Source organism: Martes martes (genome assembly GCF_963455335.1).
Source record: "Martes martes genome assembly, chromosome: 15".
NCBI lineage: Eukaryota > Metazoa > Chordata > Mammalia > Carnivora > Mustelidae > Martes > Martes martes.
The window spans coordinates 65,377,331-65,403,775 of NC_137903.1; the positions used below are offsets into that span (position 1 = coordinate 65,377,331).

General features: G+C 43.8%; 1 protein-coding gene across 3 annotated transcripts in view; it reads right to left on the reverse strand.

Annotated features, from left to right (window-relative positions):
• Window positions 1-26,445, reverse strand: part of DNM3 (dynamin 3) — a gene marked incomplete at its 3' end in the record, with an annotated part of 535,603 nt that overhangs the window by 309,657 nt on the left and 199,501 nt on the right. For all 3 annotated transcript variants that reach the window (XM_080824220.1, XM_080824222.1, XM_080824221.1), the window contains exons 7-11: window positions 25,016-25,158; window positions 21,670-21,805; window positions 19,066-19,133; window positions 15,512-15,650; window positions 2,799-2,885 (exon numbers count right to left, since the gene is read on the reverse strand). In XM_080824220.1, coding sequence (XP_080680346.1) covers window positions 2,799-2,885; window positions 15,512-15,650; window positions 19,066-19,133; window positions 21,670-21,805; window positions 25,016-25,158 — 573 coding nt within the window. The remainder of the gene's footprint in view (window positions 1-2,798; window positions 2,886-15,511; window positions 15,651-19,065; window positions 19,134-21,669; window positions 21,806-25,015; window positions 25,159-26,445) is intronic.

Genomic DNA, 26,445 nt, shown 5'->3' on the forward strand with positions numbered 1-26,445 from the left:
GAATACTGAGTTAAAGAAAAGCAAAGCTACCCCTGCTAGCAGTAATCGCCACAAAGTCAGCCACCTTCACAGGCAGTGACACATACTGGAAGACGAGCAGACACACATAGATGTTTGAAAAAACTGTTTGAGAAAAAAATTCACAGATTTATGGTTTCCCCATATATATATATATATTTATTTATTTATTTAAATATATGTTTATTTATGATTTAAATATATTATGATTTATAAATCATATTATTTATGATTTATATTATATATTATATATATTATATATTATATATTATATATTATATTATATTATATTATGATTTAAATATATTATATTTATGATTTAAATATATATATATTTAAATCATGAAGACTTTCACCCCCGTGCAAAGCCTCCAGAGCAGAGGCCGCTAATAGTGTTCTTAAAAATTTTTTAAACTGAGAACTAACTACAGGAACACCTCAAAGCATTTCTGGTACAGAGGCTGGCGGAGATGGGTCACCCTCTGACCAGCTAGTCAGAAGCATCACGTGACCCAAAGCAGCACAGAGTTCGGAACTCCCACGTGAGATCTATACACACGGACATATTCCCATGGCTAAGAACATGCGTGGTCTTGCTATGCTGCACAGGTCCATGTCACAGGTGTCAAGCACCAGCTTCTCCAAGTCCTTAACTGACTCACTGTCCGACCAGCCCATCCAAGATGGCCGCTTCGGAGACAGACGCCTGCTCCATCCTTTATCGCCCACTTGGAGAGCGGATTCATCACTACCTCAGAGTTGCAGATGGAAGACAACCTCTCTTGAAATCAGGAAAGGCAATTCTTTCTCACAGACACTATGTGTCACAGCTCTTCAGGAAAAACAACAAAAACCACTAAAATTAATGAAGAACTAAGAGCTGTACGTGGGTGACTTCACGTCATCGTCACAAAAGCTTCCGAGTTAACCGACATTATTACCCCACGTTAAGATGGGGAAACTGAAGCATGAGACATCTAGTACCTTGTTACTTACACAGAAAGTAACGAGATGGCTTGCATTCGAGCTCAGGCAGGCTGAACCGGAAGCCCACAATCCTAACAACAACGCTGTCTGAGAGTCTCATTTTAGGAAAACAAAAACTCTAAAACATGAAACATGAAGAGGTTAACAGCTGCTTATAATTAAGATAATACTTGTACTACTTTTTCTTCAATATTGTTTTTTACATACGATTCCTAAGAGTTAAGTGGGATATATTATGCCTTGAGTTTTACAAAGATACTAAAGTAAAACGGTTATCTTACTGACTTTAAGTCAGGAGTATGACTGATACTGGAACTTAAGTTTCCTTGGTCCGACAGCAGCCAGGACATTAGATGTGCGGGGGATCTCTGGGCGGTGGGATTTTATGTCTGGCCCTTGGCTTCATTTCATTGGCTCATGAGTTAACATTAGTTTGTTTATTTCTACTAAGTCACAACGCCTATTTTTTTCTCTTTTGGCTGTTGTAGCTATCCAAGGGTGCAGAAGCTGGAAAACAAGTGAAAACTATAAATAATGGTTAATTAACTTTCAAAGCACAATGGTAAAATGTAGTAGCAATGAATCCCATAGCTCAAGCAGAGAGCGAGCTGTTACTGAATCAAATATCCCAACCTACTGGGCCTCCGTCCTTCTGTCTCTTCACTTTCTCCTGCCACCCCTCCCCCCCCCACAAGCCCTCCGCACCCCTGCAGGCACGTCGGTGGCAGGTTGCCTGCATCTCTCTCCCTGCACTTTGTCTCGCTCTTCTATTTTGCCTGCCTCCTTTTTTCCCCTGGCTATGCCTCTCCACCTTTCTAACTCACCTAAGAAGCACAAAAATCTTGGAGTTCTAACTTAGAGAGACTTCTGAGATCATACGGACCAACATCCCAATGTTGTACATGAGAAAACAACAGTCCTGAGGAGTGATTTTCACAGGAACATGCTGTTATTTTGTGGAGAACACATGGCCTGGGTCCAGTGTCCTCTCCGTGCTGTCACAGCTGTGTCCTGGAATCCAAGAGCACTTGAAAACCTCCGTGCTTCCCATTATAATGTTTTCTAAATATCCAAGAACAAAATCTACCTAAATTTCAGAAGCTTGTATTATTTTCACATAGTTTTTAGCTTTTCTTTTTTAATGTATTATCTTCCCATAAAATAATCTTTTTAATTTACAGAGCTAATAGGATTAGAAGATAATTTTAAGGTCACGCCTTACATGCCATATGTTTTTACTAAACAGAAATGTTTAAAAGAGCTGTTTTTAAACATTTTGTTTTCCAATCATAGGTTCCATGGATAAGCACCTCAGAAAAGAAGTCACAAACACCAAACATTGTGCATAACATTTTTGGAATTTATGAATATGGAATATGAATATATGATACCCATCTGTGGGCACATTAAAGGTTAAGAACCCCTGCTTCAAGAAAAAACGTGTGTGTCTGGGTTCTTGATTTTCAAAGTGGGGTGAGTACATGCTAGGGGTACACACGATGATCCACGGCACACTGAGGGAAAAACAAATAACAGAACTCCTACTACTGCTTTCAAAATGCCACTCTTCTCAAGTTTTTACACTTGTTTATATTTTTAACATACACAAGATGTTAGCATAGCAACACACGGATAAAATTCATAAATAAGTACAAATAAACATATGCGGTTGTGTTCCCAGTGCCTTTTTTCCATTCAGAGAGAGGCCAACTGTTGGAGACCATCAGACAGCCCTGGAGAGAGACCTTCCACTCCCCACAAGGACCCTGCCCGCCAAGGAAACCTCCCCTCACCTGGTCCTTTGTCTTCCCTTCTCGTTCGCGAATGTGGTTGGCAACGATCCTTTCTGTTTCCTCACAGAGTCTGGGGAAGTTGGCCAGCTGTTAAGAGACACAGATCTGAGTGTTAATACTCAAAAAGTTATGCTTCAAAAAAAGCAGCAAAGATAAATTATTTTCTCTTACAGAAGGTCCGTATTGCAAATCTGGAAGCAAAAGTAAAATATCCTAAAGAAAAATGGCAGAGTGACAGGAGGGGTCCACAAACCATAATCCAAATAACTACATTATCTGATAGGAAACACTTTACAACCAGTAGAGAGATTCCCTGAAAAAAAACAACAACCCAGAAACCCAAATACCATCCACTACTATGCTCTACAGAGGTGGCACTCGATAAAGTTCAAAGATAAGGAAGATGGAAATGAGGATGAAAAGGAGAATAATTACTCACATTTGTAGAGTACTTGCCATGTTCTAGGCTGTGCTAAACACCTCATGAATTCTCTCATTCAAATTTCACAACAATGATAAAAGATCGATTCTATTATTAATCTCAGTTTACAAAGGAAAAAAGTAAAGCCCAGAGAGGTTAAGTAACTTGCCCAAGAGTAAACAGCTCAGAATGGGTGGGTCCAGGATTCCGACCCAAGTCCTCAGACTCCAGAGCCCCTTGTGTTGCCCGCCACTCTTTGAGAAGGATTCATTCCATGAACCACAGAGATATTTTTTAAATTCTTTCCTAACAGATGTGTTTGTGTCTACACAAATAACTCAATCAATCATTCATCCCATCTAAATTATGCAGGTAATTATCAAAAGTTTATTTTACAATGGGAAATGAATTATCATAGTTGTTTTCAATGTAAGGAAGAACAACAATGGGACCCTGTGAGAATGCTGAAGGCCGCCCGACGAGAAGGCCCCAGTCGGGTAAAGTGCAGGGACAGTTGCGGGGGAAACGGAGCTCTCCAAGCAGAGAACGTGTGAAGACACTGTGGCACAGAGACAATGACTGGTCAAAGAAATAAAGGAAGATCAGAGCAGAGAGCGAGGAAGATGATCCGACTGCGAAGCTAGAAGGATAAACGGGTCAGCTCGGGGGTCCTTGCAGACCTGCTACGCATTCTGGCTGCTGAAGCAGTTCAGATGGGAAATGATGGTGACCCGGTCTGGGATGGCAACAACCGAATGGAGAGAAGGGCACAATTTTGTGACTTAGGACCGGCGAAAGGTTAATTCCAATTCTTATTTAAAGCACTTGCCAAAAATTTTTTAAAAAGCACTTGCAAATTAATAAGAATACCATTAATATAAAAACCGGCAAAGAATAGGATTTTATTAAAAAAGGAATTTAATGATCAGTAAGCAGAAGAAAAGTATTAAACTGCACGAGTGATCAAAGTAATGCAAAGAAAGATAGTAACTATCGTTGTCAAACTGCTGTAATTACTTTTATAATCCTTACTACAAATGAAGGTATACCAAAACTAGCGCAGTTTAAACCTGCTGAAGAAGTGACAGAATGATCCTTCTGGAAAGCGCCTTGGCAATATGTATCAAAGTCTCAAAGCCATCCATTTATACATCTGTTCACCTAATTACTTCACATGATTCTGAGATAAAATAATAAGGACTTTCATTGCAGTATTACTTGGAATAGCAGCAATAGAACAAATGAATGAATAAAACTCTTCAAACCACTTGAGTCTCTAACTCTAATGACATTAAATAAGCTAAGGTAGACCCACTTATGGGACATAATTAGTCACTTCAAATAATATTCAATACCTAATTTTTTTATTCTATCCAATTCCTAAGTATTATCTAAAAACATGGTAAAGGGTTTATGATATAATATGATATATATTATAAAATAATATAATGTATATATTTATATTATATATGTATAACATAAATATAAGTAATAATATAAAATAATATAATATAATATGAGACTAAGTGTACAAAATTAGGCTCCTAACTGTATAACGTGATGACACACGAGCACACACACACCTACACATAGTCACGGGCCATCATATACCTTGATATCCTTCAAGGATGTAACCTAAGACCTAACAAATCTCAAAATCCTTAAGTAACGCTGCAGCACCTAATATTCTCCTAACTTTAAGCAATTAGAACGAGGCCTCCCCAAGCCATGGCTGCTCCATGGTCAAACAAGGTCCCTGGATGCACCAACTGTACACACACACAGAGTCTTAGCTAGACAACAAACCGCAAATCTTCATGGAACCATCGTAATCACAAATCACAAATAAATATTAAACCTCCTGAAGCTACTATCTACTGTCTGTACACAGAAAAAGATGCATGTAAATGCTACAAAATATTAATAGGCATAACTTCTTTGACTGATGGGATTATGAGGAAGCTGCATATTTTTCTTTATAGATCACTATATTCTCCAAATTTTTCTACAGTGACCCTGGAGTGCTTGTATAACATCATAATAAAAGCATAGAAACCTGGTTGCCTTGGTTGTCTCAAAAAACCCAGCCCAGTGTCTCTTCATGAGATCACCAAACCATCACCCTGTTACTGGGACCCCAAGCTGAGTCCCGAGATGTATGCTCATTTGGGAGCTTATCTCATGAATGACTGCAGGACACAAACAGAGCTTCCACTTCAAGTTTTGGGAGCATTCTCCCAGAAAAGTTCTACAATCCCAGAGCCCTTTTATATTTTGAGAATATTCTAAGTTATTTTTTGTGGGGCCTGCAAAAAGTTGTAAGTATAGAAGAGAGAGCCAATCCACACCAGTCAGTCTCCCTGACCAGTGCAAACCTGGGCGGTGTATCTGACCCTAACCACTAGCCTGGCCTAGGCCACCAGGGCCCCTGCTTCCCCTCTGCGCTCAGCGCCTCCCAAGCTAACAGTGAGTCTTTGCTTTTGACAACAGCCACACAAACACAGAATCGCAAGCCTGCAGAAAAATGGGGGCACAGCGATGGTGCTCTTCTGAGAACAGACATGCCTTCTACGGCATTCAGCAAATGCATGATAGCAGGTTATTTTTAAAACACCAAAGAGTGGCACTACAAATTTTTATTCACAAAAAAACATATTGGGTAGTTGCAGGACCCCAGGCTGGTAGGCCACCATCACTAAGTCAGACAAAGGCCAAAATGGCAAGAATATCCCAAGAAGTTGAATCACCCAAGAACCCTCCCATCTACTGGCTGTGACCGTAAGTTTGATCGTGCGTGCGTGTGTGTGTGTGTGTGTGTGTGTGTGTGTGTCCTGACCTTTCTAAGCTTAGTATCCATGGGATTAATTTCACCAGGAGAGGAGCCCACCAGAGCCATAACTTTATACCCAGAATTGAGACAACTGGAAAGTAAATGAGTCTAAATTCTAAGTGGAACAAAAGGGGAAGAGAAGACACTGAGAGAACCGGCCTCATGGAGGCAAAGGAAGAGAAATGTCGAAGGGGACACGAGGCAGAGCAGGGCCGAGGCACTGCTGAAGGCAGTAACGCAGCTGGTATGGCTTCTGTCTAGCTGGGTGATCTGGGAAGACTGCAGAAGCGTTAAGAGGCAAAATGCTGGCTTGAACTGCTGGCTCTCAAACGAAGCACTGCAGTCCCGATCCTTCTCACAATATATGTAAGAAGAAGGCAAATGTCCCGCTCACATTCTGAGTGATCTCCGGTCAGGCTTCCCGCCACACGTCGTGAGTTCCTTCAGCGGGAGCTCCCGCTCAGTTTGCGTAACCCTTTTCTTTGTTTTAAAAAATACTTGACTCTGATTGCTCAGGTCAATTCCTTGCCTCTCGTTGTTGTTTCTTATTTAAGGCACAATCAGTTTCCTCAACCATTTTTAAACATTGTAATTTCCGATCTCTTTCGCTCTGAATACCATATTGAAAGGCTGCAGTTCTAAGAATATACTTACTTTGTCAAAATCATCAAAATTATAATCATGTATGCCAAAATAATATTGATCTAGAAGACACCATCTTTAGACATTTATTCCCCTATTAACTATTTAAATATCCTAGAAATTGATTTGTACAGAATCAAGGAATTAGGATTTTGCTATTGGTTATACTCACTTTATATTCCTAAATTCATTTCGTGACCATCATTCATTTAACAAAGATTCATTGGGCAACTGCCATAAGCCAGCTTGATGCTCAGTTTTTGTCGAACTACCTGATATTAAAAACCAGTCTTGTGGGACACCTGGGTGGTTCAGTCAGTTGAAGCAGCTGCCTTTGGCTCAGGTCGTGATTCCAGGGTTCTGGGATCGAGCCCCGCATCGGGCTCTCTGCTCAGCGGGGAGCCTGCTTCCCCCTGTCTCTCTGCCTGCCTCTCTGCCTACTTGTGATCGCTCTCTCTGTGTCAAATAAATAATAAAATCTTTAAAAAAAAGTCTTGAGTGGCAGATTGACTATATAGATAAACTGTCACACCAGAGAGAAATATCTTATAAAAATCAAGGGAAAACACACAAAAATAAATGGCTAAACCTGCTCTGAAAAGGCCTCAGAAGATTTGATGCTGAAATCATGACAGTGAAGCTTCCAGACAGAGCTGGACATCGACCAAAGGACAAATTACTTCTAAACAGCATATTGTTAAAATTATACTGACTACTCTTAAGTAATAAGGAATATTCAATGTAGAAAGAATGCAATACATATGACGTTAGGAAGAAAAACTTTAAATATACAATTCTGAGAGAAAAGTTTAATTATGGTCTGAGAGAAAGTAGTATCAAATGTTTTTTAATACAAAAAATGTTTTAATAAAAGCTAATACTTTAAGTATTATTTAGGGTAGCATTTAATTATTTTGGTGGTACCTCAATATAAAAATTTCCTTTTTAAGCAAGGAGCACATTTTTCTCTTGGGGGGAAAAATAACACTTGAATGGCCTTTCTAGCCAATAAAACAAAAATTATACACTTATAAAAGTTACTAACCATTGATTAATCAGATCACGAGAGCCATGCTATTAGGTTTCTCTTGGAACAAACACAAGGTGAGGCAAGATTTCCACACCTTTAAGAGTAACGGGTTCACTGCCTCAAGCAAAGACTCAGATTATTAGGTACCAGCTGTCCATAGTTCCATACCAAACATAAATGGAGAAAAATCAACCAAAGACCAAAAAAAAATTTTTTTATGCACATGACTTGAGTTGATTGGTTTGGCTAACCTAAAGGTATGGGTTCTGTTTTGATCCAAAAGCCATAAACTTTGCAATGTTGGCCACTCACTACAAACGGAGTAGCAATAATGATTTTACTGCTCATTAAAGCATACAATAATTTTGTTTCATTTCTGTGAATTAAAACCTACCCACAAATCCTAGTAATCCTTTATTCATGTACAGCATAATGCTAGATTCATTCAGGAAATGAGAAAATACTTATCTATTATTATGAAATAATCACATTTATTATGAAAAAAAGGAAAAACAGAAGATCCACATTTACAAAGGTGATCAAAGATGAGAAATAATTCTAGAATAAAGGTCAAAAAATAGAATAAAGAGGTAAATGGGAAAATTTTTTATTGAGAAAAACAAAAGACATACAGAGTATAATCCATGTGGTCATAGGTGCCACACAGAAAACGAAGTTTGGTGAGTGGATGAGGAGTGCTGCACGTGCGCGTGTCTGAAAGGAGGCACAAATAAGTGTAGACAGAAAAGTCAGAGAAGGACTCGGATTCGGGAGCATTTGAGGAGGGACTTGAAAAGAAGCAACAGGGTGATCCACACAAATATCTCGAGGCAGGGCTTTTCCAACATTGACAATGAGAAGGACAAAGGCCCTGCCATCTTCTCTCCTTGCCCTGTTGAAGAAACAGGGAGACCAGTGTCGCTGGGATGGACCGAGGGGCAAGTGGGAGGAGCCTAGAGATGAGAAGGGATCAAGATCACGTAGGACCTTGAAATCCACGCTGAGGACTTTCGATTCACTTGATTAGTACGTGTACTCGGAACAAGACATTTACTCACTTAACAGGCCACACATTTCAGCATTTCTTCAAACAGCATTTTTTAATGAAAAATTCTCCTTGTATTTCTAACAGCCAACTAAGGCATCTTTTCTATTTCCTTGCAAAGCTTTTTTTAATTTTTTTCCTTTTTCTGAGCTGGGTTAAAAAAAAAAATCAATTAATTGGTATGATGGCCATCCAAGAATGTGGTTTCCCAAGAGGCCAATAAATGGCACAGTTGCTAAACTGTGGTCAAAAAACAAGATGTTCTTCTCAGTGCTTCCTGAGAGAACCTCAGCACCCTGCAAGGGTGCCCTGGAGAGCTGGGGGCAAAGGGGAGCAGCTGACAGCCAATGCCCACCAGAGCCAATGCCCACCAGAACCAATGCCCACCACAGCCAATGCCCACCACAGCCAATGCCCACCAGAGCAATTCTGAAACTGACATGTCCCTGGAGGGACGTCAAACAGCTCATAAAGCTCTCATGTTCTTGTCTTGTCCTCCAGTGCCCCAGAGACAACAGGGAGAAAATATCTGAGAAGACTGCATTCCCCCAAGTTAGGAGTCTAGCTTTGTGCTTTGTTACTTGAACAAACATAAATCCCATGTTTTTCACTGATGTTTGTTTATGTGGCTTAAGGGAAGAAAATTAAATATTTTACATAGAAAACATTCAAAGTGAAAAATATTATAAATGAAACTACTATCTTAAGAGTATACATGCATATAGATAGTTCTCAATACAGCTAGAGAAACTATGCTTTTCGGATTGCCTGGGGCAGTCTTACTTTCCTCTTACACTCCAGTGAACATCTTAATAGCTCTCCCTTTCAATCTCAAAAGAGTCGTAGATTGGATGATAAGTTACATAATCACGTTATCTATGGCTCACGAGCAAAAAGGGTCAAATAATAAAGTCCTGGTACAATCAACTTTAATTAAGATTATTTTGCTTTGCAAGAGATTTTAATTAGACCAGTTTTAAACTAAAAGAACTTAGAGGTAAAGATAATAGGGCAAAAGGCAAGAAACATCAAAATGAGAAATAAGGAAAATTAAAGAAAAGAAAACCTGCCCTAATTTTATTATTTTAAAAGGACTGACCAAAATATTCTTCTAAAAACAAGTACAGGGGCACCTGGGTGGCTCAGTTGGTTGAGCCACTCCCTTCGGCTCGGGTCATGATCCCAGGGTCCTGAGATCGAGTCCTGCATGGGGCTCCTTGCAGCGCAGGGAGCCTGCTTCTCTCACTGCCTCTGCCTGCCTCTCTGCCTGCTTGTGTGTATTCTCTCTCTCTGGCAAATAAATAAAATCTTTAAAAAAATAAAATAAAAAATAAAACCAAGTACAGATTTCTTCAGCATCAGGTTAACTTTAGAATATCTAAATTGTTAATAAGTATTTAGAGAATGCGACTGCTAGAGGGTTAGTCCTTATGTTAGAAGCCAAGAATAAGAAGATAAAAGACACAGCTTTTTTTTTAAAGGAGCTTATAATCAACAGGAAGAGACATTCACCTAAACGAATAAATTACAAATAAACCACAATGTGGGATCATAAATGCTGTGACAGAAGAAAACAGAGGGTGCCCACGAAAGCACTGAAACGGGAGTAGGAGAGAGATCGGGAGAAGACGCACAAAGACCCACAGAGACCCACAGAGACCCACAGAGACTCACAGAGACCCACAGAGACCCACAGAGACTCACAGAGACCCACAGAGACTCACAGAGACTCACAGAGACCCACAGAGACCCACAGAGACTCACAGAGACCCACAGAGACTCACAGAGACCCACAGAGACCCACAGAGACTCACAGAGACCCACAGAGACTCACAGAGACCCACAGAGACCCACAGAGACTCACAGAGACCCACAGAGACTCACAGAGACCCAAAGAGACCCACAGACCCAAAGAGACCCACAGAGACTCACAGAGACCCACAGAGACTCACAGAGACCCACAGAGACCCACAGAGACCCTGCAGGCAGGTTTCTTAGGAAAATGATGACGGTTGAGCTGGAGCATTAAATAATGAGAGGGGATGGCAGGTGAAGACAAGAGGAGGAGGAGACATTCGTGTGTGAGCGATAAAGGCTTGAAAATCCCATGAGGACGGCGGAAATCACTTGGACCGGCGGAAGCAAGCATGAGCTGACGGCAGAGGTAGGTCAAGACGTGTATTCAGGGATCACACGTGACAGTGAGAGCAACTGGGAATGATCTGTACCTTACTCTCAAAATACGAGGAGCCACTGCATAATTTTGAGGGACAAGGCGAGACACAGGTCTCTGTTTTAGCGCGGCCGCTTGGACAGCAGTGGGGAGGACGGATTTGACGGTGGCTAGCCTGGAGGTCGAGAAACTAGTCAGGAGGCCACTGGACTAACCTAGTTTAAAAAAAAGAAGAAGAAGAAGCAACCGTCCAGGGCCGTAAGTTGGAAGAGAACGAGGCAGGAGAGTGGGGCGCGGACGGAGCGTTTCTGTGAAGAGCCTTGAGCCGCCGCTGCGGGTTTGGGGATCAACAACATTTGAAGGGAGAAAGGACAGTAAGACGAGAAGAAAACCAGGAGAGAGCTCTGTGTGATTCCGGTGTCCAGAGGCAAGAAGGGTGGACAAAGTCCTAAAGCAGACAGAGGAGGGATCGAGAAAGATGATGAGGAAGATGGAAGAGAAGCCACGAGAGGCGGTGGCAGCTTCAGAACGCAGCGGGCGCGGCGTCGGGAGCGGGCGCGGCGTCGGGAGCGGGCGCGGCGTCGGGAGCGGGCGCGGCGTCGGGAGCGGGCGCGGCGTCGGGAGCGGGCGCGGCGTCGGGAGCGGGCGCGGCGTCGGGAGCGAGCGCGGCGTCGGGAGCGAGCGCGGGCTGAGCCGTCGGGGTCGTCGGGGTCCGTGGACCTTTCCCAGCCCTGCTCGGTAGGGTAGCGGCGTGGAAACCGCGCTTCGAGGAGTTCCGGCTTGACTAGAGATAAGGAAACAAAGTCAGCACGTGGAAACTGCTTTTTCCCCAAGGAGGTTTCACGTGAAGAAAAGGAGGAGAATAAGGTAGTTATTGTTGTTACTACTTTTAAGTTAGTAGAGTTTGTTTGTTTTTTTTTAATGCAACAGAGAAAGTGATGATTTAAGAAAAAGAAGAATCAAAAGAATAAGCTCCTTAGGAGGGTGAGAGCACGGAGAGGGGCGCGGCCCGACACGGCGAAACCACCTCAGCAGAGACGGGGGAGGAGGAGCCGGGCTGGGATACCAGGACGTCTGGGAAGTGCATCTTCCCATGTATGGCGGCTGTTCTCTCCGTGACATCATTACTTAAAGTAAGAGTGACCCCGGGAAGCAGAGCGTGGTTATGGGGGAGAGAAGCGGAAGGCTGAGAGCTCGGGGCAGAGCGTTAGCCCGGGAAGAACCGTCCCCGCACGCCTCCCGCCTCCCTGGTAAGGGAGGAACTTCCCCCAACGCTTCGGCCCTCTTGGGGAAGTCCTGGGGAAGAAACGTCTACTATTTCCTCCAGCTCACAGGAAAAAGGGGGGGGGGGTCATGGTGCCCGGGAAGATGGCGAGAACCTGACACACGTCAGTCCTCAGCTCTCGCTCGGGCAGGGCGGGCGCGCCGAGTCACTGCTCACACGTGGGTGTCCGACTCCTACTGGTTTACCTTCCCGCAGGCGGAGGCAGAGCCAGACCGCTCTGTACTCCTCGTGGGCGCCCATCTAACTCTCTCCGCCACCGCGGGCTTTAAGGTTTGCTGTAGGAAGAGGAAGAAACCGGAGGCTCCCCCTTCAACAGCAAGTCGGGGGCACGTTTTCCAATCTCGATTTGTCTGCAGCAAGGTGCGTACTAAGTTCCAGTCCTCGTCTAAGCTTTTCTCCCGATTTTCCAACTGACTGAAAACCTAAAGAAGTTAGGACGGGTGGTCAGCATTCCGAAAACCTTAGATTTACAGTTTGAAATTTCTGAAGGATGTCCTGGTACAACGTTTGTCAATGATGACAAGGACCACAAGAGGTCATGGAAATAAAAAAAGAAAAAAAAATCATCCCACTAGTGCGGAATGAATAGAGAGACACTAGAGTCAAAGATCTCAAAGAACAGCAGCGTTGGGTGTTGGGCGCGATCTCTACATGGATCCCTACTGAAATCATCCACGTTGAAGGCGAACTTATCATGAAGAGGAAACGTGTGAGCGAGGTTCTGAATATCCTGACAAAGGCAAGGGAGTGACTAGGATGTGATGGTGACAGCGAGTCCAGGGGAGAAGCGGAGCTGGTACCATTAGGGCCTTTACTGACGAGTTTTACAGGACACTGCAGGCATCACGTTTGGAAGCCACAGAAGGAGGAGGCAGATGTCAAGCCTGATGCGGGCCCTTGATTCTTCAGGTTTGAGCCCATAAGTACCGCTCAGTGAGGAGAGAGGCAGGGTAAGCTATAATCTCAGGGAGAAAGAGAGGTTTTATCTAAGACAAAATACACAGTGTTTTGAGAAGACAACTACCATTGATCCAGAAAGCATAATGGAAAAGGAGGTTCAAAGGGTGGAGAACAAAAGAATAGAAGCCAAAAAGCGTCCAGGAACAAGCTGTCTCTTCCCGTGCCATCGGACTGACTGCTGGTTTTCCTGCAAGTTGGATACAATGGGAAATGATAAAAAAAAAAATGATTCATACATACCATAAACACTCTATATAACTTAAAACATAAATGTACACACATGTGCCAATCTTCTGATGTGAGGCCAAGGCCTGTTCTCTGCACATGGGTCTGCCGATTGGAGTTACGCGTCTTCTGTCGTACATAAACCACATCCTTCATCTATGATTTCCAGTTTGGCTTTCTTTACAGTGGAGGGAGAACCTGAAGACACTTGGGAAATAACCTGAATGCAGAGCCCGTCTAGATTTTTCTCACTCTCCCCACCTCCTTCCAGCGCCGTCCTGCCTACAAACAGCACAGCTTTTATAGCTGACGTTTACCAAGTCTTTCCGAAGCTGTGTTTCCGGAAGCAAAACTCCAAGTCTTTTCTGTGTCTGATCAGTTCACTCGCTCTTCATTTCAAGTACATGATTAAAATAAGAGATACAACTGGCTCAGCGGGCTTGGGGACACACACCGCACAATGGGCCCTTGGGAGAAAGACCGCTTTCCCGGTGGGAACAGGAGCACGGGGGCAATCTCAAGGGAAGCTTTTGGCTGAAAACACCCAAGGGCTGAGGGTGGTGATCACGTGGCCAGTGAGGAGAGCTTTAACTCTCCAGGTGGCAAGAGTAACTGCACGTTGAGCCATAGGCAAGGACAGATACGACTGTGAAGTATTATCAAGGGGCTTCGAGTTTTCAAGTGGAGAGCTGGTGTAAAGCTTGCGGTGTTTTTCTTCTCCACGTGCATCCTCGTCCCTTTCCTCAGTCCCTTAACTCTTACGGCTTTTCTCATTTTGGAGGAAAGAAACTAGGACATTAAGGAACAAGGAAGAAGAAGAATAGGGATCTAGAGGAAAAGTCTGAGGCTCCAGAGCCACTTCCGGGCCCCGAGCTACTCCCCCCTTCTCTCCTTGTCTTTCAGCACCGGCGTGCCGGGATTTAGCTGGCCGCCTCTCTCGCTACTTCCATCGTCCCGCCTCTGAATTTTCTTGCCAGGTAACTAGGAACCAAATTCGTATTTATCTACATTATCTGTCTTTCTTCCTTCCCACTGGCTCTTCAGGGAGGTTACTCGTAGTAACCACACAGAAAGGGCAGCCTTTCAAAGCCTACAAAAACCAGAACAATCTCTACTTTCAAGAAATTAAGTACCAGTGTTGCCTGCCACGGGGCCAGGCCTGTCCTATCCTGAACATCATCACGAACTCCCTTCTTACGGTTTCTAACACAGGGTATCCCCTTTCCCGCCCCACAGAATGGGTGGAATCCAGCACAAACCTGCGTGTTCCTCAGTGACGAGTCCCCCACGGACTCCAGTGGGGGAGAGTCCAGTGGGGGACTCTCCCCCACTACTCCAGGTCATAGATTCAACAAAAATCACAAAGTAAAGCGTATCGGACACTACTAAAATGGCCATTTATAGACCAGTGACCATTTCTTGAGCAACTTGCTATGGTTAATCAGTGTGCTAAGTGCCCCACGGGCTGAGGCACCATCTTGTTGAATCCTCACGGAGGTAGAATTGCTATTATCATCTTCTTTTCACAAGGAAACTGACAAGACTAGAAGGGGTTAAGTATGATACTCAAGGTCACTCAGAAAGTAAGTAGCAGAGCCAGGATTTGAATCTGGGTGATTGGACCTCAGAGCCTGTGGTCTTTATTACTACATTACACTGCTGCTTCCCAAAATGTCCGGGTTTGAATGGACTTCATTGAAAATTCAGAAGAATTTTTTTTACTGATATACACAATGTCAATGTTCCCCTCCCCCTGACAATTATCCCCATCCATACACCATAAGAAAACTTAGCTTAGGGCATTTACCTAATTGTTCTAAAGTGATGTTTACCTGTTTAAGACAATAAGGAAAAAAATTAACTGATGAAAATAAACTCTCTCTGGTTTAAGTAACCCTATTTGGCACTGGGTGGCAAAAGACAACATCTCTGCCCATCTACCACGAAAGCAATCCCTACTCAATAACTTTTCACAATCCTTCCCCTTGGGCAAACATACTACCTTTTACAACGAAGTGAGGGGTCAGGGAAAGAGAGGCCGCAGGGTGGGAAAGACGGGTAAACCAAGTTGATTGTTGGAAAGTTAAATAACTCCCACTTACTTTTTTGGTGCACTTCTTGACAGTGTTGATTAATTCTTGTATGACCAGATCTACACTCTTCAAGGAAGGTCCTTTCAGTTTTACGATTTGCTTTTTGACTATTGCTTCAAATGCCATGTCTGGAGTAAACAACCCTGTCCTGAAATATAAGAAAGAAAGCGGGACATTAGATTTTTTTAAATTAAGTAATATCCAGTGCTTTTTTGAAAAAGGTTTTAATTGGCATGCCACCTAAAGCAAGCACGTAATACCCAAGTTTAAAAGTTACACAGTAATTTATTCTACCAACAGTATCATTTGTTATTACAAAGGTACAAATGACAATATTTTCCCTACTACTGTTCCATAATAAATTTCATTCTCTAGATGATTAGCATTACCTAAAAACAGTTCCCAAAAGGTTTCCAGGCCTGGAATAATATAACCTGTAACTAATGTGTAACTGTAATTCATCTCATCTCACTGTTTCACAGCAGTAAAAAGCAATGCTATGAGAAAAACGATGTCCTAAATTTCCATTTCTATATCTAAAGTATTCCAAAAGCAACCCCCTCTTGTCATTCATAGAGCAGAAAACAATCCTCATTTTGTCAACACTGAAATAGTAGTGTTCCTGACTACGCAATCTCTTCTCTCCAGGAGAGCTGTATTATAGTGAGCTCAGTGGTTCCTGGTCTGGGGTCCTGGGGTGCTAGAGGCAAAGGAAGCAGTTGAGTGGAACTAGCTTGGGACCCAGGATGCCTGCATTGTGAGTTTACAAAAATAATGAATGGTAACCAAAATAGGAAGTATCTTTTCACCTGGCTAGAATAAATTCAAATTGGTGTCATAACAATGCTTTTGTCATGCTGGGCAGGAGCTCAGGAAAGCAGGGTGTGTGTGGCGGGGGTGGGGGGGGGGTGTGAAAGAGAGAGAGAGAGAGAGAGAGAGAGAAAGACCAAAAAAAAAAGTGAAAAAGAAGAGATAAAAAGTGAAAAAATGATGACATCTAAATAAAAGGCCAGTGGAGAAAAGCTACCATAAGAGGGACCATGAACCCCACGTATCCTCGTGCCCTGTAGGCCCCAGACCCTGGTGCTCGATCCTTCCCACCCCTAGGCCCTTCTCCCTCCCTCTTCTCGCTTCTCCTTCTTTGATTAACTTTGCTCCTTCACCACTCAATTCTGTGGTGCTTCTTGTAGGAAATTTCTTTCATACTTCCCTTCCCACAGCTTTATTCTAGTCCCTTCTCATCGTTTACTTCGGCGGCAGCCTACACTCACCTCTCTGTCTAACTGCAGTGATCATACTGTCGTACAACACGCGGTTTCTCCACACTGGATGCAGAGCGAGATCCACACTGTTTGGGCTAACGTTAGAAATCTCCCCGTCTGACCCTAATCTTCCATTTCAGTAATTTGCCTCCTCCCTTTCAGGCACCCCATGTCTCGGCCAAACCCAACCACTGGCCTTTCCACAAACACACTCACACTAACGTTTTCTGTCTTTGCCTCCGTCCATGAGGTTCACTTCACCCTCCCCACACTTTCAGCCCGTCCAAGTCCCACCTGTGCTTCAAAGCCCAGATCAAAAGCAACCACTTCCTCCAGCTCGCCTTCTCCAGTCCCGCCACGGACAAGGTCTTCCTTCTCTGAACCCCAACATCCTCTTTTGCATTGCGGTGGTCTGAGCATGCCCATCCCATTACTACCCTGGTAGAAAGGTCATTACTGCATTTATCTTTGCTTGCCCCACAAGGACTGTCTTCCTCCCGTGCTCCTCACTGGCACGCGGTGTCTACAGAACAAAGGACGATTAGGTCCGCAGTGGACAGAGATGGCTTCTGTTACTCAAATATCTAACAATCAACCGGAAACAAAACGTTTCATACGAAGTGTCTTTAAGAGCCTAAGCACTCATGCCATGAGTATGTCTTGTTCTCAGGACACCATGCCCTTCTTATCATCTTACAGGCAAATTAATTCCAGAATAAATAACAACCCATCTCTTCTTTCGGTATGCATGTAAATCAGAAATCTTCAGAACGGAATTACTGAGCTTTTGCAATTACATTCAGCAAAAATGTATCTGGTAAGTTTTAAAAGCCAAGTAAAAATACTGTATTTTACTTTTACAGTAAAGGAAGTCCATAAAAAATGCTTCCTGACCCCAAAAATGTGATTTGGTTTCACTGCACTCATCAGACGGACATGTTTGAATACCAGCCACGCCCACCTCAAGAGCAAGACACAGTTTCTATACCGAATGTATCCGAGATTCGGGGGACACAGAATAGAATTAATAGGGAACTTAGAAAGCCTACTGACAGTCAGAAAAAGACTGGATTTGGTTACAGAAGTTTTTCTCCCCTTTACTTTGTGAATGCACGTTTACCTGTCCTATTTGCAACATGCAGAGCAGACTGTCTGAATGTTAAAAGGAGAGAGATTTAAATGTCATTAACTCCTTTCACGTGTACACTCAGTGTCAAACTTTGCCCTCTCAGGCTCTGCTCCCAAAATAGTCTCGTCTTGACCTATGGCAGAAGCCAAGGTACAGTGGCCAACAGACAGGGGACGCCTCCTCCACGGGGGATCACCTATGAAGTAGGCAACCTAAGGTCAGTACCTTAAATTCAGGACATTCAATACAAGCTCCATTAAATTCTGTACCCGAACTCAAGAAATGTGTGTTTTACGTTCATTTTTTCCTTACCATAAGTGCTTTAAAGAAAGTCAATGAGCACTGGGTGTTATACACAATGAATCATGGAACCCTACATCAGAAACTAATGATGTACTGTATGGTGACTAACGTAACATAATAAAAAAAAAAGTAAATCAGAATAACCCCATTTTATACAAGGGAAAATTCACACGGATTTCCTCACAAAGGACAAGCTCCCCTCGCAGCCTCACGTCCCGCTTGCTCCTGTCCAGTCAAAGTGCGTGACTCCCCGGTCCACGAGGCCCTCCTGCCCTCCCTACCCATATGCCTTTGCTCACACTAATCTTTCCACTTCAAGCCCTTTCTCTTATCCTCTCCCCTCAACAATTCCCAGCCTCTCGTGTTTCCGCACACATGCACGTGCGTGTAAACACCCAGCACACCGTCGCCTGTTGAAATCATTCTTGTTCTCTCTACAGGCAAGGTTCAACTCGAAAGTCACCACCTTCATTCGTCTTTCCCCATCTTCTCCCCAACTGCAGCTGAAATTTCTCCGTTGTGTCCCTGGGTAAGGAAGGATTCCTTATGCGCAGGTCAGGCCTCCGTCCCTAAAACGCAAGGCTCTGGAGAAAGCGTCCTGCTCACTGGCGAGTCCCTAACTGTACAGAGCACAGCGCTCTGAGCGCAGGAAGCGTTTCTCCTTTTTTTTTTTTATTGAAAAGGCTTCTTCTGCGGGTATGACAATACAGGAACTGACCATTCAACTCAAGTGAGAGTCTCCTATTTCTTCCTCCCACCTCCATGCTCTACTCTGCTCTGATGATGAAAGGCTACTTCACCAGCCACTTATAAACATTAATCTTCTTTTAGTAGCTCGAACCGAGACAAGGAAAATGTGAATCACTTGCCTGATACCATGGATGTTTTTGATTGCGTAGCTTATTTCTCTTCGCAATTCCTTCTCGTTGAACTCCATCTGCAGATACGAAACGAGCCACAGTCATGACACTTAATTCCTTTGAATAACAATATTGTTGAATATTAAAAACTGAGAAGAACTTGACTTCATTATTAATAAATGGATACTCATGTCTTTCCTAACCTAAACCCAGATGGTCAAAACATCTGTTTATATAAAGTTCAAGGCAACACAGAACATTGGGGATTTCTGGGAGTTTTAGTGTAGTGGATTTTAACTCTATTACAGACAGGAGCGCTGTGCATAAAGGATGCCTTCTGGACATAAATCTGGCCATTCATTTGAAATACACAATTCTCCATTCTTTTGCTGCATGTAGTAAATGTATTCAGAGACAAATGCATAAATAAGAGTGTCACCTGACATGCAACAGCGGTCCAGCTGTGCTCAGATTAACAATGGCTGTCTTTTCTCCCCGGCCATTTTAACCACCTGCATTCAAGGCCTCTTTACGAGAGGAAATTAATAATATTTTACCAATCCAATGCAGGATGGATGACTGCATAAAAATTTCCCAGAAGTTATAGGTACTTTAAAGTTTTTTGGAATTAGGATCAAAATGTCATGGAGCTTAGACCTAAAAGGGTATCAAGAGCACAACTGGTTCAGCCCCTGACTCTGAGATCTGGCCTCTCCGGTATCACTGTCTACGCACCTCCCCTCTCATACTTCATACTGTACAACAATTAATTGCTTTAGTTTCCTGCCCACACCCTGTGGGCCACAACTCAGCTTTTACTGTTCCTCCTTCTTGATCTGGAACAAGCCTAGGCCCCAGCCCCCTCTCCCAACCCCCTCCTGCTTGACCAGCCGCTCATCCGTCCAAACCCAGCTCGGAAGCCAGGCTCCCTCACGCACTCAGGCTGGGACTCGGGTCCGTAGGCTGTGTTTCCATAGCACCCTGCGCTGAAATTTATCACTTTACTTAGCACATTTTAATGAAACTATCTGTTTACCCATTCGCCTCCCACACCGAGACACAAGCACCCTCCTCTGTATGTGAAGCAAGGAGCAGAGTCCCTAATACTCCTTGGCCACATAATAGGCAAGCCAACCTAAGCGGAGCCAAAATAAAACTCTCGGTTCATACCTCTACACAAACTCAGCTTTTGCTCAGTTTCCCTCATGTAATAGCCAATAGCCACTAGCATTTGCTGCCGTACCAACCAAAGCCTTAGGAGTCATCTTGAATTTTCTTTCTTGCATCCCCCATATCAATCCAAGCCCTACTGACCCACAGACCCAACCACCGTCTCCATCTTCTCTTCTGGGGCATCTTTACTGCGAAGCTAAAGAAGATTACGGTTCAGGTCTTCTCTCTTAACAGAAACACCTTCCAAGACCCTGTGCCTAACTGCGTGTTTGTAACTTTGCATTCTTCCTCTTTAAGTCTGCCCCTCTCAACTGGATAAACTTTAGGGCCCACGGAAGGTGGCTTCACTCCCTCTCTGGCCCTATTGTTTGACTCACCTTGTCTCCCTGAATCAACTCTTGCCCTCTAGGATCCAGTCTGCAGAGTGTTCTTTTAAAATCCTCCACCAAACCAGGCCACAACTTTTCTTAAATCTCTCCCCTAACTTCTCATGAGTATACGTGAACACCTCACCGAACCCGGAAGGCCCTGCATTAACCGCGCACCCCTGCTCTGAATTCACGGCGCACCTCTCTCCGCGCTTCATCCGCTCTGCACCAGCCTCGTCTGTTCTCTACCCAGACGCCTGCTGCAGGGCCTCACCCTCGGCTGCTTACCTTGAACGACCCTCTTCCCCAAGGTCCTCACACCTGACCTCTTCATGCGATTCTGGTCAAGCTTTCAATGTCTGCTACTCAGAGGGACCTTGTCTGAAACACTCCATCAAAAGTGGCTCACTCGGGGCAGCTGGGTGGCACAGACGGTTAAGCATCTGACCCTTGGTTTCAGCTCCAGTCGTGATTTCAGGGTCCTGGGATTAAGCCCCTCATGGGGCTCTGCACTCGGCAGGGAGCCTGCTTGAGATTCTCTCTCTCCCTCTTACTCTGCCCCTCCCACTCCTGCTGTCCCTCCCTCTCTCTCTCTCTAACAAATAAACCTTAAAAAAAAAAAAAGAAGTGGTTCACTCAAACCCTCTGGCTAACATTATGTTACATAATAACACTTGCTTTTTTCTTACTTTGTCTATTTGTAAAATTCTCTGCCTAACCCCACCAGACAGTGCCTCTGTCTTCATCACCGGCACCTGGAAGTTTGGCACAGAATAGGTACTCAAGAAATATTTTCAAATTAATTAGACAACAAATAAAGTTCATAGATACTCAATTAGTATTTGGTGAAATAATTTGAAATGTTGTTAGACCCTATTAAATAAATAAAGCCAGAACCATCAGAAGAAAATACTTCTCTCCTAAATTTCATCACCGGAGCATGAAGATTTTTATTCAAAGACCTATCTGAGTCCTATATCACTCCCATGACATTTTATGAACAGTTATAGAGAACAGGACATGGAAATGAAATGAAGTGAAAGGAGGAAAAAAAATAACATTTGGTCCAAACCTTTACTATCTCAAAAGGAAAGCGTTCATGGAATATACGATTGATTTTAGCCCCTCCCGAGAGCTCCAGGGTATCGACTTGGTCCCCTGACCCTTCGATTCTCTTCTCGAAGTCCACAGCAAACTGCTGAACCATCCTATAATTGTGAAAGAGAAGTGAATTCAAGTTACAGATATAAGGCTTTGTATCTCTCATTTTAATTTACTATGTGAGCCCTTAGAATCCGATTCCTAGTGTTCTTAGTGGCACCTACTGGCAGAATGAACACTGCACGCCATTCAGCACTCAAAAGTGTAATTATATGACATACATGTTATTAAGATTTATTTTAGGCAGTTAATTAAAGTATATATCGTAAGTATCTGTGTCATTCAGTGCATTCTGTCCATTCAGTTGAAACCATAAAGTGGTATTTTAAAATATTTCAATTAGGAATTGAAATTAAACAATAAAACTTTACATAGAAAAGTCAAAATGCTCCTCGGTTCCTATGAGCTCACACTCACCTAGTGCGTTAACCGCTCCCTCCTGCTCTGCAAGCTTCCCTCTGCCCTGCCCCCAGCATCACAGACAACACAAACTGGGGACCCCCATCCCCCTCTCCAACTAGCTCTAGCCTGTTTTTCAATGATTTCTCACATCTGGATAATAAAACTCCTTAACCCATCACCCAAGATTCTCCGTGGTCTGGCCCTGGATGCCCCATCTGTCACCACTCACCCACATTCGCCTTCTAGGCCAACCAGAAAGAAGCCATCCCCAGTCCCCTACACGCACCACGTCTCTGTGCTTCTACACTCATTTCTGCTCAGAACATCATTCTTTCTGCGCCTTGCTTCCTTGCCTGGCTAATTCTTATCTGCACTTGGAGACTTCGAGACTCATTTCAAGCATTAGTTTTCCCAGGAAGCTTTCCACGGTCCTGTCTGCCACCACTCCTCACTGCACCTGGTTCCTTCGGCTCATCTTCCTTGGTCCTCCGGCTTACTTGCCGCACAGCACTTAGCGGGGTCCGTCACCCTTGTTCCCCTGTCAGCCTCTTTCCGAAGGGCAAGCGCCACACATTTTATTTATCCCCCCCGGCCAATACAGGAGAGGTACTCAGTAACTTCAATGAAGGAATGAGTTACTTAAGGTAGTTGGTAAAAACCAAAGACATATATAACAGGGAGAAAAGAACAACCTACTTTCACGTTCGACCGCACGTTCGACCGCTAGATGTAGAAGTTCTAGTTCTGGCACGCTGGTACTACTTCCAAATTTGAAAGTCAACAGAAAAAAATTCAAACCATCTAAGGCTCGTATCTTTTACTCTCTTTCATCAAAATCGTGGATGAATTACAACTGCAAATTAGGCCAGAAAATCCAGAACACAATTCGATGTAGCTATGTTTATGCAAACACCCATGTTCATCTAATTTTTAACCACCTGAGAAGGTATATACATGAGAAAGCACCGAAACACTGGGAAATTTTAGGAAATTTACCTCCGGCCTACACTCCAGCCCCCTGCCCCACTGAAACGAGCTGCGAACAATCTCACATTATTCTCTTGTCCTCCTCTTCTGTCTGACAACCTCCGCCCATATGTTAGGTTCTCCTTAAAGTACCTTTTCCTCTGTGAACTCACGACCTTCCTCACCTGTAACTGCTTCCTCATCTGGCCTCCAACAACAGTTTACACTTACCAGAAACATAGCATTTATCAGATTTTAACACAGTTAGTTGCTTATATATCTGTCTCCCTTGCTCTACTGTGGCCTCTTCTTGAGGACAAAAGTCTTAGTCGTCGTTGAATCGCCAGTAGATAAGAGTCAGACACCAAGTCGGACGCAAAGCGATGAGAGGAAGGCAAGCAGAAAGGAGGGAAGAAAGGAAAAAGAAAGGGATGGAGGGAGAGAGGAAGGAGCTGATCAGCCCTCCTGCTAGGGAAGAATCCAGATGTGAAAAATTCTGTAATTTGAAACCAATGGAGTCACAGAGGCAAGCCTAGTATTTGTAAGGAGAGTAGTTTCAGTTGGATGTTACGATGATGACCTAGGGCCTAAACAGAAATAGCTTTCTTTTCTCTGTAACTTGAAGAGTTTTTATAGGAGCTTAACCAAAGCCAAGAATAAAAAAGGAAAAGATAAACTAGGAAAGAGTTGAATCCAAGAAAAAACCCTTTCCTCTGTATGATTCTATATTTTTAAATGGGAAACATTTAATGTAACATTTAATGTTACATTGAATTTTTACTTAAATAATTTGAGCATTTAGAAATAGCTCCACAAAGAAAGGAATTTTGTCATGTATTTTGAACACCAAATTAAGGGCATCTTGATTGCAAGGCTGTATAGGAAGAAAGGGACCGTAACAGATGGGAAGCACCATCTTTGGAAATGGACTTAGGGTGCCCCAAAATATCAGCTGGGCAGAGGGTCTTCTGTTTGAGAGGGACTGAGGTAAGTTGCAGTACAGGGATAAAAGGACAGATGAAGCTGGGAGGGGCCGAAAAATGGAAGAAAGATAAAAGAGAGAAGGAGCTGGCAATTCTCTACCAACACTATGGTCCTACCCAAGACCTCTCAGGGATACAGAGGACTAAAAAGATACTTGGCAGTTCTCACATCTGTGGTTTTTTTTTTTTTTTTAATTTGACAGAGAGAGATCACAAGTAGGCAGAGAGGCAGGCAGAGAGAGAGGGGGGAGCAGGCTCCCCGCTGAGCAGAGAGCCCGATGAGGGGCTCAATCCCAGGACCCTGAGATCATGACCCGAGCCAAAGGCAGAGACTTAACCCACTGAGCCACCCAGGCACCCCTCACATCTGTGTTTTTAAAGAGCTACATTAAAATCATTACCCAAAAGGGTAAAAGATACTTAAATGTGGCTTTACTGTCCATACTTTAATTATTAAAGCCTTGGGTCTCATTCCACTGAAAAATGTACACAGCTAAATCACATGAAATAACAGACATAAGAAGACAGTAAGTACGAATGTCATCGGTAGAAACAGTTGTACAAGACAGACATTTTCGACAAGAGCTTCGTCCACTTCTAAAGACTAAGGGCAAACACCCCGCTGAGTTATCACTATGGGTTGGACTCATTTACGGAATCCAATGATACAAGCACAAGGAAACTGGGCATGGGGTTGGACGGTTCAATCTATGTAACAGAGTACGACTAACAATGATTCTTCAAGAACACGAAAGCCTTGAGGCTGCTATATAACACACAAAGTCTTGTACACCTTACTTGCTTCTTCTGTTAAACCTAGAAAACAGCTCGACGAAGAGCCGGCGGCAAAGCAAACGAAAGAGTCAGTTTCAAGCGCTGAGCAAGGGGAGGGCGAGGGGGACTCACTGCAGCAAAGCCTTGGTCTTCCTGGTGGGGTCTTCCGGCTTGAAGTTCTTGTAGGCTTCGACTTCATGCTCGATGGAGAGCAGCTGTCCCTGCAGTTTGTTCCTGAAGTTTGGGAGGGTGTCCCGAATGTGGTTGGTAAGTTGCTAAATAAAACAAAACAGAATCATATAGATATAACAGATTAAAGATTAACTTACGAGACAAAAATAGACCTTCCTTGTTTTCCTAATCATTTAAAACTTAGAAATCATACACGTATACATATTTGAGAATGACTATGTAGGTAAATCATGAGAAGGAACTGCAGCTCTCTCCTGGCCTTAAGGAGATGCTCAAAACTCCTTCAAATGGAGCCCCTCGCCTGGGCTACGTCTTCATGCCGGGCTGGAAATACCCTGTGAAAATGCACTGACGTTATGAGAGGCTGCCTAGTAACACTCGAGGAGGGACCGAGTTATCCGATTACCTAGATTGCAGAAGGGACCCTTGGGTTAGAATGCGGTTAGAAATGCAGAAGCTGGAGTTACAGGCGCTGTCGGATGTTTCAGGACCCGAAATGAGCGGAGCTTGTAGGTCCGTGGCACCTGTTCATGTCCCCTCCGTTCTGCAGCTCAGACAGGAGCTTCCGCTTGCCCCGCCTCTCGGCCCCAGCGCAGCGGTGGTGGCTCACTGGCTTACGCCTTCACGAGGGTGTGCTCGAAAGCTCCCTGACCAGCAAAGGAAAGCTCGCCCTCTCGCTCTCTCTGCTCTGGACATCTCTACTTTACCATCCACTTGGCAATTCCCCTGAGATCGTCTGCTGGCACGTCAGGCTCAGCAGGATGAAAAATTCTCCAAGAGACTGTCTACGAGTACATGCTTAATTAAGAACGAAGGTGGGTATAAACCCAGATTGGCTCGCTCTCTGCCTGACGTTCTTTCTATCACAACACAGTTAAACAAAAGTCTGAATTAAAAGAGAAAAAAGAAATGGGTTCCTGGGTGGCTCAGTGGATACAGCCTCTGCCTTTGGCTCAGGTCATGATCTCAGGGTCCTGGGATCGAGCCCCACATCGGGCTCTCTGCTCAGCGGGGAGCCTGCTTCCCCCTCTCTCTCTGCCTGCCTCTCTGTCTACTTGTGATCTCTCTCTCTGTCAAATAAATAAAATCTTTAAAAAAGAGAGGGAGAGAAAGAAAGGTTAAGGAATAAACTTGAATCAAAAGAAGGAGAGGGGCACCTGGGTGGCTCAGTGGGTTAAAGCCTCTGCTTTCGGCTCAGGTCATGGTCCCACGGTCCTGGGATTGAGCCCCACATCGGGCTCTCTGCTCAGCAGGGAGCCTGCTTCCCTCCCTCTATGCCTGCCTCTCTGCCTACTTGTGATCTCTGTCTGTCAAATAAATAAATAAAAAAAAATCTTTAAAAAAAAAAAAAAGAAGGAGAATGTAAACTT